The sequence below is a fragment of the Urocampus carinirostris genome, chromosome 1 (assembly GCF_059441175.1).
Source record: "Urocampus carinirostris isolate Australia breed hairy pipefish chromosome 1, RoL_Ucar_1.0, whole genome shotgun sequence".
Lineage (NCBI taxonomy): Eukaryota > Metazoa > Chordata > Actinopteri > Syngnathiformes > Syngnathidae > Urocampus > Urocampus carinirostris.
The window spans coordinates 42944165-42956456 of NC_142349.1; the positions used below are offsets into that span (position 1 = coordinate 42944165).

General features: G+C 39.3%; 1 protein-coding gene across 1 annotated transcript in view; it reads left to right on the top strand.

Moving 5' to 3' along the window:
* The first annotated feature begins 1167 nt into the window (after nt 1–1167).
* The window catches only part of slc38a12 (solute carrier family 38 member 12), a 50365-nt gene continuing 39240 nt past the window's right edge, over nt 1168–12292 (top strand). Inside the window, exons 1-6 of the mRNA XM_088340425.1 lie at nt 1168–1404; nt 3577–3663; nt 4175–4296; nt 4690–4771; nt 4847–4940; nt 7007–7090. Of these exons, the coding sequence (XP_088196551.1) occupies nt 3619–3663; nt 4175–4296; nt 4690–4771; nt 4847–4940; nt 7007–7090 (427 nt within the window). The 5' untranslated portion in view covers nt 1168–1404; nt 3577–3618. The remainder of the gene's footprint in view (nt 1405–3576; nt 3664–4174; nt 4297–4689; nt 4772–4846; nt 4941–7006; nt 7091–12292) is intronic.

Sequence of the window (12292 nt, forward strand, 5' to 3'; positions counted from 1 at the left end):
AACCTTAAACCTGAAACGCCTTTGCAAGTGGAGCCAATATTTTCCTTTGTAGGTACTTTGTAACCTGAAACTTTTTTTATGTAGATATATTTTTAAGAAGAGGTACCTCTGTATTTCAAGTTGACAACATACATAATCCACGTTGCTCTCATATCATGTGTTACCCATTTTTATTTTATCGAATGCTTAAAGGTAAACTTTATTAAACATTTGCGGGGCCAATTAAAACAATGCACGGTGAAGTATTTGAATTACTGTCCTGTGCTTCTCATTTTTCTATCCTAATACTTTTGCTCTGTTGTATTTTCCCTTGCAAATTACAAAATAATCTTACACCATATATATTTTTTCAAACATGTTTATGTAGTTTAACATGCTATATTGAATGTTAATTGAATGTACATGTGTTTCGTTAAATCATATATATTGTTAATTAACATTTTGTTGTGAGATCCTGAGTTGCTCCACATGAATGAGGTTTATTATAAAAAAATTAAGTAGCTTGGACGTTTCACTGTAGATGGAAAAAATACATGCAAATATAATTAGGTAGAAGGGCAGCACAGCGGCGCGGTGGTTAGCGCGTGTGCGGCACAGTTGTGAGGTCATGGGTTCAAATCCAGCTACCAACCTTCCTGTGCAGAGTTTGCATGTTCTTCCCGTGCTTGCATTTCCGGTAACTTCCAACGATCGTGGGAGTGTGTGACCTCAGAGCTTCGGTGTCTCTCCCAGTCCATGCGTGGTGCAACTTAACGGGAGTGTAAATTCTACAAAGTCCACATGTCGCATGATCTGTCAATGCCAAGACTTGACACTTGAAATCGTTACGTTTTGAGTACTTGGGCAGGAAAGTAAGGGCGGGTTCAAAGATAACTTACATGATTCTTATTTCATTAACGTGCACTTTTACTATAGTACGTCTTAGATTCGAATGCAATGAATAGGACACATTTAATATAACGCTGGGTGTTAAATACATTTTATTTCGTAGTTTGATTACGTGACTCGGTGGACTGAGCCACAAAACGAGCAATCCTTCAACCAGGAAATCAAACTAACTGTACTGAATATAAACGAAATTGTGCGTATCCTTCAAAATAAAAACAAACCCGTCGAAAATAGGATGATGATACTTTGTTTTGAAAATACGCAAAGGAAATTCCTGTGAACATATACCCTTTAAATGCAATCGTCAGCTTCCGTAGCACCCAATGTGGAAAATTCGAGCGACTTTTTACTTTGGGTTGAAGAATGAACATCTAAACAGCTCATGTTGCTACTTGAGAGAGACGTTCTGCTTTTACGTGGAGCCCTCGAGCTGGTCGGCTGGATCTATTTGGGCTTGCACTGTCCTGTTAGCCTGTTAGCATATATCTAGTGTTAGCACAACATACAGGAAGACAGGTGAGTGCATGCTTGCATTTTAAATCAACGTCAGGTGAGGTCCATGATAAGATTTCATCCATGCCACTATGTTAGTGGTTCAGAATGAACGAAGCCTCTAAAGTGATAGCTGAAAGACTAAAATGCAGACATTTATCAAATAAAGGAAAACAGTAAATAACCTTTTTGAAACGAGAAGAGAACCCATTCATTCCATTATTTGCACCGCTTATCCTCAGTAGGGTTGCAGGGGTGATGGAGCCCATCTCAGCTGTCTTTGGGCAATGGGCAGGGGACGGACACCCTGAACTGGTTGACAGCCAGTCGCAGTTGACACAGAGACAGACAAGTCCCTTGCTCATTCACACCTAGGGACAATTTGGACCCGTCAATTAACCTGAAACACTTGTTTTTGGAATGTGGGAGGAAACCGAAGAGCTCTGAGAAAACCTACGCAAGCACGGGGAGAACATTCAAACTCCACACAGAATGTTCGATCTCATCACCTCAGAACTGTGTCACAGACGCGTTAACCACTGTGCTGCCCTGACAAGAGAACCGAAGGAATTTAAAAACCATTTGGTAATTAAAACGGAATGTGGTAGGGTTAGAAGAAAATGTAAGTCTCATACAGTTGGGAAAATAATGTGTTGTTTGGGAAGCAAAACTATTCATAGTGACGCATGAAAGACTTCTTCGGTAATGTCTGACATGATAGAGGGACATCCACCAAGCAAAACATAAGATACGGTCTTGAACAACGAATGCAAATAGTAAAGAATGTTTTTATCTTTAGTTAGGCCTAAAGTGGGGGTGACAACTTAATTTTCACCGTCACGTCAGTGTAATGGTTGTCCTCAAAGGGCCTGATGCCACTTGTATATGAAACTAATTCCAATTGGTATGTAAACAATTTGTAACACCCCCTCACTAGTAACTCTGAATTTGAAAAAAACAACTTCCAGACATTACAGGTGCATTGAAAAAAATAAATGTGACCACACATCTATAATATTGGCAGCACGGCGGCACAGTTCTGAGGTCATGAGATCGAACCTCCTTTGTGGAGTTTGCATGTACTCGCCGTGCTTGGGTGGGTTTCCTCCGGGCTCTCCGGTTTCCTCCCACATTCCAAAAACATGCATTTCAGGTTAATTGACGGGTCCAAATTGTCCCTAGGTGTGAATGAGCGAGTGAGTTGTCTGTCCCTGTGTGCCCTGCGACTGGCTGGCAACCAGTTCAGGGTGTCCCCTGCCCACTGCCCGAAGATAGCTGGGATGGGCTCCAGCACCCCGTGACCCTACTGAGGATAAGCGGTGCAGATAATGGATGGATGGATGGACATCTATAATATGAAAAACAAATAAAAGTGACATCTCAACACCGAGCTATGAGAAATTAGAGATACGAGCGGTCTTTCGAGCAAAGTTTTCCTCATATACATGGAAAAAATCCAAGGTACCAGAAATGCTAGACATTACCACTAAACACAAGGGCTTTAAAGTCATTTTACCATCATCTTATTAATCTTATTTCTATGTTCAATTACTATTTGAGTATGTTTAAGTGATCAGGAAGATGTGATTTATAATATTTTAGTGTTTGTTTTGCGAGGTTGGGAACGAATCAATTGGTTTTCAGTTCTTATGAATCGGAAAAATTCGCTCAGGATACGAGTAGATCTAGATACTAGGACGACCCAGGAATTCGTCTCGTGTATGGAGGTATAGCTGTATAACAAATTCTTCTTGGACATTTTTAGTACCATTTATTTTTCCATTCCACTTATGGACATTGATATGGAAATACTGGAGTTTTGTGGCACTGAACTGCCAATTCGGGGCAATAGTAGCATCATCGAAAGGTAGTTTTTGTGTCAAAGCACTCTTTTGACACATTTACATTTAATGCGCTTGCGGGCGACATAATATTATGTGGCGGGCTACATATGGCCCGTGGCCCGCGAGTCAGACACATATGCCCTGAAGAAAATAATAGATAATTATACCAGAAAAGTAGATTCAAGCTGGAAAATAAAAGAAACACCTCTTACAACAAAGTAAGGAAAAAAGTGATATTGACAAAAGATGAAACCTGTCCTACTGAGCTGAAATGAAAGGAAGAAATACATTATGCAGAAAACCGGTTTAACTAAATGTTAATGCTAATGCTATCCACCCTTGTTGTTTATAGTATCTCCTCTTTTCCTGTTGGAGAGGATACATCTTGTCAACCATGGCGGGTGGAATCACTGACACTGGGGAGCCCTACTCAGCCTTTGTGAGTACGCCTCCCAGGAGCATTTATTTTCCTATGCTTTTATTGTTCTCTGTAAAGGTTTTATGAGGTTTAGTGCAGTCTTCTCTGGAGACAAGATTGCTCAATGAGAAAATGAAGAGGAAGCTAAAATGCTGACGTCCATCTTTTCTTTGCTGACAATTCTTCAATTTTCATGTTGACTGATAGGATTCTCCCCTTGTGGCTGAAACATAAGCTTCAATATTTAACACATCACATATATGAGTATTAAGAAAACTAACTGAATGGCTGTTATTACCAGCTCAGTAGCCTAGATGGTAAGGCGCCCGCTTTGAGACTGGGAGGTTCGGGTTCGCGCCCCGGCCGAGTCATTCCTAAGACTTAAAAAGTGGTCGGCGGCGCCCTCTGTTGGCTGCGGCTGCATCGGCTCGCTACAACGGGTCAGGTGCAATCGACATTTCGTTCTGTGTACATTGTTACACAGAATGACAATACAAGGAAATTATTATTATTATTATTATTATTATCGCAGGTGGGCCTGGTGTACATGTTCAACCTGATCGTGGGAACAGGAGCACTCACTATGCCCAGAGCTTTTGCCACGGCCGGCTGGGTGCTCAGCTTGACGCTCGTCTCCTTCTTGGCGTTCATGAGGTGAGTGTCTCATTTTGATTGTAACAGAAACTTTTATTGTCCTACCATAACTTATTGATTACGTTTATGCGACACTAGCCACATGTTAGCCATTCCATCACTTAATTACTTGCCAAATCATCGTTATTAAAAAAAACGTGTATGGCTGTCCTACAATCCTAGCAACAATAAGAAAAATGTCTCGTTACAAGAAAACCAAAAACTCTCATAAAAAGCTCACGATAAATGCGACATTAAGTTTTAAATTTCATGCAGTTGAGTAATAATTAATGATGCATGTGCTAATCTCTTCCCTATTGTCCCAGAAATTATTTTGTCCCAACATTTTGCTTGATTTTTGGATGGTGCCTAATATTGCGGTGTTCCTAAGTGAAGTGTCCTAACCCTCTGCAGTTACATGACCACCACATTCGTGATCGAGGCGATGGCGGCGGCCAATGCTCAATTGCGATGGAAGAGGAGAGAGCAGGATGAGGTCCTTCCATTGTATTCATGTACTAGGATTTTTGAAGTTGTATATTAAAAAATGACTTTGTTGCTTTGCCAAAAGATCAACGACAATGATTCTACCTCGGAGTATTCGGACGATGACAGCACAGCAAGTGGGCGAGCTGAACGTGAGACCAAGCCAATCTTGTCCGACAGTAAGTGATGAAATAATAGTTGGAACTCAGTTGTCGGTCATTAGAGCAAATTGAGTTATTAGTTAAGTTGCTAAAATGTGGGAAGTAAAGAAAACATTTTTTTGTTCAAGTTAAAGTTGGGATATCTAGCGCTGGAAATTTGGGGACAGATTAAAGGGTTTTCCTAAGACATATTTATATCTTTCTGAGTGTAGTGTTCCTCTCTACGGTTTTGCATAATATTCCACGCGCCAGGAGACTCTAGTATTTATTTTTCTCAAAGTTGACCCATGGACTTGTTTGCTTTAGAGCTGTGATGTCAGCAAGGAACACAACTTTTTCAAAATGGTGAATACCTTTAAAACAACATGTGAAGCAGCTCTGAAACACAGCGTCTAAAATGAACAGCGATTGCATACCGCTCATTTCTGCTTGGAGAAATCGAAACCTTGCTTTCCCTTTCGCTTGGGGACTTGTGACTGTTTTGTCGGAGTTGCATGCTTCGACTTCCAAAAATTGTGTAGGGTAAGTTTACCTGCTGCCATTACAGCGCGCTTTTCGCCGTTTTGTGTTTTTTGCAGCGCATGGCGCTGGTATGATTTTGTCCGGCTAGCTCCCCATTGGCCGAGAGCTTTCTTGTTATGTTTGCTCCCGCTTCACCCTAGTTGGCTTCCCACTGCGTGTTGTTTGGCTGGCTAGCCTGGCGTTGGTACCGGTTCTGCATTTGTTGCCATAGCTGTCGCCACTTGTCGTTGTTGGGTCGTAGCATAGCTGCTCACGGCCTGATTTTTGGTTGGCCAGCCTTACGTTTTTCCGCCGAGGCTGCGGCTGCCTTTCATTGATCGGCACAATTACCCCCCTCGTTGGCGGCTCTTCGTGTGTTATTTTTGCCAGTTGGCCGCTTTTTGGGAACCATAACTGCATCCACCTGCGATACAACACCTCCACAAAAACTACCAAAATGATGCTTAAACACTCATCACCTCTTGAACTAATTTACACATACACGCATGTGGCGACTGGCTTGCTAGGGCGTCGCAGCTCAGAATGACGGCCTTCAAAATGCATTATCTTGGAAAATAATTAAAATATTAATATACCGATGACATATGTTTTTTATGCAAAAACGTGGACTGTTGCCTCACATTTAGCATGTTAAAGAATTTGGGATTACAGTGGAACCTCGGTTCTCGACCATAATCCGTACCAGAACCCTGTTCGAAAACCGATTTGTTCAATCACCGAAATCGTTTTTCCCGTTAAAAGTAATGTAAATCATTTTTAATCCGTTCCGACACCCTGAATGTTTACCATGAACGTAAACAAAGCTAACCCAGGCTAATCGTACGTTCGCGTTTTCGTAATCTTCCGTACAAAAGATTACGCTAACATGAACATGTAAAGGTAAACAAAGGGTAAAGAAAAGAATTATGAATAGGATTTCTTACCTTTGTGGTGCTCAGCAGAAGCCATGCTGTATGTATAGCAAGATCGGAAACTCGCACACCTTCTACATATTTTGCTATTATTTCTTTCTTAAATGCAATAGTTGTACGCACTACTCCTCTTTTTCACCTGTAGCAACTTTGCTGCTTGCACCGACCTTCCTCGGAGGCATAATTAGGGGCTAAAACACATGGTACACCTATATTAAAAGCGAAAGCAAAACGAAACACGTCCGCACGTGATAACAGTTCTTCGTGAGGGGTGGGGGCAATCTACACGATCTACACCCGTACGCCGCTCAGCATCGCACCCTAGTGTACTGGCGTTCGAACTCCGATTATTTGACCGAACAGCGAAGCAAGAATTTCTCAATTTTTGGTCGAGAACCGATTTGTTCGAACTGAGAAGCGTTCGAAAACCGAGGTTCCACTGTACATTTAATATATTTGATATTTGGAGGAAATTGTTTTGCCCAAACCAAGTGAAAAGTGTAGGAAATTCTTACTAGGTGTACAAGCACACAGGAGGACCTTGTCACTTACAACATTTCCACCTTGCACTATGATTCTTTGATTTCTGATGAAAGTAGCAAACCAATAACAAATTACATTTCTTCAACAATTCCTTTACTGCCTTTTCAGAACGTTCTGGGAGTTCAGTGGATCACTTTGACATTGCAGAGCGTGTTGAGATGGGCCAGATGGCATCTATGTTCTTCAACAAAGGTACACAAAATATGTTTGCCGGCGGTGTTTGTTCCTCTATTCTTCTGTCGTGCCCTTCACCTTCCTCACCAAATAATTATGATAATAAATAAGTTTTACCTCGACAATTAGAAAGACGAGATGTGTTATTAGGAAGCACAGCGCTTCAGGCGGTAATTACATTTGGGGGGTCTCATTCGGCCACGTGTTTCCAACACTGTGACACCCTCATGGCCAGCAGGGGGAGACCTCAGTATACACAACGATAGCTTTTATCACTGGCCCTCTGCAGTATTTAAGTATATTATCGAAATAAACACTGTCAGTGGTTTTTATAGCATTGCTTCTCAACTGATATGATTTCCAGACGGGTAATCTACCCTAATTGCAAGGTGCGACCCAAATCAAGAGAATCTTTCCACTTGTCAAATGTACTGAATGAAAGGGTTGCGCAGTTTAAACCAGAGAAAGTAGAATTTCTTCACAATTAAAAAACAACAAAATGACGAGCAAAACCAAAACATCTTCAAGTAATGATAATCCCTCCATCTGCATTTATTTTAAAGAAATCAAAAAAGCTTCACTTGAGTGGCCTTATCTTAAATATATTAAAATCAATATCTCATATTTTCTCTCCTGTCTCAGCGTTTGGCCATGGTCAACACGTGTAAGCAAACCTTTTTAGTCCTTTTCCTTGGTTTCAAATGTGGGTATCACCTCCTGGAGGAAGGCGTTTAAATGAGCCTCAAATCTTTTTCTTTCCTTAGCATTATTTTGCCAAGGCTAAAGCCTGCGAACCACTAAAAAAGGGTCCGGGACCCACTTTTGGGTCCCAACCAACCTGTTGAGAAATCCCGTTCAATGGGATTATACAGAGTGTAAAATGAAAATTTATCAAAGTGTTTATTTTTTTCACAAATAAAATAAGTATTACCCTGTTGATGTGTGATTTCATCAGTTACAAAAAAAGCTCCCAGTTCAAACAGGTTGAGGACTCAAGTTATTTTGGAGTTCATTCATTCAACAGCGAGTTTAGTCAAGTGTCCATGTAATCCAGAAAGGCTCGGACAAAAACCCAAATTGCAAAGGATTACAGTAGTGAGTGGGTGAGGACAGATGATAGCTGTTCATATATAGTGCATACTTCCTTTTTCTTGGGAAGAAGGCAATTCAATTTTTTTTTTGTCTATTAAATCACAAGTGACATTTGATGAATCTTTTACTCCTCTTTTTATTCGAATGCCTGGCTAATGATGGTTATAATTGAATCTTAAATTTTGCTGTAGATAGATTTAATGAATAAATTGTGTTTTACAAAACTAGCTGTACATTTGGATCAAAATGTTTTGAACACAAATGGGAGTAAGTTAAACTTTTGGTTGACCTATTTAAAGTTAAGTGTAAAGAGATTAATATTATGGACAGTAAAATGGTGATGTCAAATCTTGTTTTGTAGATAGGTTGACACATTATTGATTCTATTGCCAGAATGGTATTTTTTGACTTTTTAATGGTTTTAATAAATCTAAAAAAATGTCTATGTACAAAGCAAAACATGACGTGCTTAGTATACTTTTAAATGACAGAGTAACCAGGTAGAAAATTAGCATAGGTAAACTGGGTATCCCCATTTTGTATATATATATATATATATATATATATATCCAAAAGAACCTCATTGAGTTAGATACATGCTGCCAGGGGGCTTCAGATCTACTCGATTCTACAGTCAATTTTAGATAGATAGATAGATAGATAGATACTTTGTTCATCCCCGAAGGGAAATTCACATTTCCAGCAGCATCCCTGAGCTGAGAACAATCGAGAACAATCGAAAATAACACGGGAGCTGCTGGAGTGGCTGCCATTCGTGACGGCGCCGGAAGAAAAGATTCAATTTGAATCATTTACAAACAAACAATTGAATCATGTACAAACAAACAAACAAAATATTCATGTTTCAATAAGTGGAGTGTTAATAAAATATTTCTGATACTGATATAACCAGATAAAACTAATTTTAAGTTACCTGTCCAAATGAATGTTGTGCCATCTCACCTTTCCCACTCTCTCTCCTGCAGTTGACTTGCTGCTGCTCGCTCCTGAAACTAATACTTACCTCTTTGTGTATTGCCTGCATATGGCGACACCCTCTTTCAGCTTGTCTGTCAGAACCTTGATCTCCTCCTAAAATGCTTAATTACTCGTATGCAATGGTATAACTGTTGCTCATATTGTAGATTTAATTACATGTGCCTACAGTCCAGTGCACCTTACATATGAAAAATATATGACAACGGACCATTTTTAAGTGTGTGCATTATAGTGCAGAAAATATGGTACAGTGGACATTTTAATGTAAAAGGGAGAGAAAAAAAGATTACAGTCATATAAAAAAGGGGGGCAGCTCGGAGGGTCAATCTGACCAAAACAATGGTACTTCAATATTCTGACCATAACATATTCACTCTTATGAGAGAAAAAAAAAAAAACAGTTCAAGGCTGTAAAACTAATTAGCGATAATTAGCTGTACAGCACACGATCTGTGGCTCAGAGTATTGTTAAGAAGTAGCTGGGCGGACTAAGCCGGTCTAGATCGTGATAATATTTGTAACATTTGATTACACTGCAATTATAATGTTTCATTTTCTCAAGTATTTATGCACCAGTGTCATGCTACCAACGTAGCAGGCTAGTCTAACATCCGTTCGTTTACTGTGCTATTGGTGTCTTAGATAGTGCTAGAAGAGTGAACAAGGCACAGTGAGCATTTGACGCCTATATATTACTTGAAGTGATGAGGCCGGCAGATCAATTTTGTTTAAACATTTTCGGACGGTACCAACAAGTTCAAAGGGATTTAAATAATGTGTAACAGGGACGCTTAGTGGGAGTATTCAGTAGAAAATTCATTATTTTGAATGTATTGTTTCTGGGTTGTGACAGTTTTACCCTCTGTGTAAATGTGTGGACTAACAAGTACACCTGCTATCATCTTTCCTTGGTGCAGTGTTCCATTTGTAGATATTTAGGCTTTTGTGTTCTTGGGCTTGGGGCCGGTCGCTGCCTCGGGACCGGTCTTCATTTAGGTTTAATTTACAAATCTTCCAAAATGTGCCCTTGTCGAGCTTTACCTTGGATCTTCTCCCAGCAGACTCATCCCACTATGAAGGGGAAAGTTAATGAGGTCAAACACCGCGATGAATCATTTGTGACAGAGAACGTTACAAGTTGTTTTTTTGTTGTTGTTGTTGTCAATGAGCAGCTGGTTTTTATACATGCATGCTCGCAAGATTGGTCAACTGAGAGGCAACACAAGAAAACTAGACAGTCAAAGTTTTTTCAAAACTTTTGTGGGATTGCTAAAGGCTAAAGTAGCTATTGAATGTCTGACGATTGCTGAAGAGAAGTCTAAAGAAAATACAAGAAAAGTGGAACAAAGTTGTATAACAATAAAGTGGTGATCACAGTTAACACACAGTCAAAAATAGATTTTAAAAGTGAGAGAAATTTATGAATTTTTAGGTGGGGATGAAACTCATGATCCTGTGTGTGGCAGGAAAGTGCTTAAAAAGGGAGCTTATTGAAATGGGAAATGAACGGATTCGTGAATACCTAAAGTTAATGGACTTCAATCATTTATTTTGCTTGGTATCAAATCCACAACACTTTTAGACAGGTGACCGCTTAAACAATTGAGCTACTGTGGCTGTGAATTTGACCAAGCAGGTCCATACCTCTATCCCAGATGATAGAACAAAGCAGATAGCCAATGTTGAGACTTTGTCGTTGTATCATCTGTTCAATTTACCGAATGCATTTAATTAATGCATTCCCAAGACTGTTTTAACAAGTGTATTGTTTATTTTTTTCTTTTCAATCACAAAATTGACAAATCACCTGGAAAAAAAAGATGACAGGTTGGAGACAAATGCTTATAAAAGACCATCCCTAAAAATAACTTTTTCGCTTCTTCTATTAATCATATAGACACATTATCATACTTTATCTCATCACTAATTTCATTTTAAAATGTTTACATCGTTTGAATCAAAGTAGTATTTTACAATTTCTATCCCCCCACACATTATTCTTCCTATTCTCTAACAATATAATGCGTAAAACCTGAGAAAATTTGCCATTTTCTCATGATTGTTGAAATAAGATTGGACATGCACCCAAAGAGCAGGTTTCAAGGGCCTGACAAGTCGAAGTGATAGCTTTTACCCAGCCCCCACATCTGTCACTTTTTTGCAGTCAGCCTGATCGAGGCGTTGTAGTTGTCTGTTGGGCAAGGTTAAAGGCCAAGATATTTTGGTTTTGAAGCAAGATCTTACAGGCGCCAGTTTGCCCTGCGATCAGTCATTCTCCTCAGCTGTTTCACAGGGTCCACATTGACACGTCAGGGTCACTCTGATGAGCATACTGTATTCACAGCATTGGCTAGATATCAAGGAAGTCCGTGTCTTCTTGGAAGACCCGTTCAACAGTCTAAGTACAGGGACTCACCAAACCCATCGCACCCACTCATTCGGCATCACATTCCGAACCGCCAGGTGGGGATAACAAAAGAGCTTCTTCACACTTGTCCTTGTTGAAATAATTTTGTACAGCTTTTGTTCATGTTAAAAAAAGTAATCTTGTTAGACAAAACTGTGATAAGTCCTTGGAACAGTTGAGCACAATTGAGGTTCTTATGCCTTGCATATTAAATATTAAGAACGTTCATTTAACTTAGATGTTAATTATACATTTTAATCAATGACATTTAATCATCACACATATTTGTTGATTATACATTTACATCTATTTGGTTTTATCATCACAAAATCACTGACTAATTTCACACTTTAGGTTTTCTGTTTTTGCTTTGTTTTCCTTTGTTTTCCTTTTAATCTAGTGTTTGTTAATTATTCGTTAAGAAAGGGGAATAATCAAAAAGTCAGCATTTAAACTTGATTACCGTAATATGGAAAGTCCCATAATAAAAATGTAAACTAAAATAAAACTAATGGTGTAATCCAATTCAATTGCTTATGTGTTTGTCCAAGTCTTCAAGCTTCGTATCAGCCATGTTTAATTTGATCTTGAAAAAATATTTTTGTTTAAAAAAAAACTTTACATCCAAGTGCTGCCTATCAGTCCGTTTGTTTTAACTTGGCGTGCCCTCTGGGACTTCAGCATTCATTTTGGTGAGATTTTTGTTGATGTTGAATTTTCAA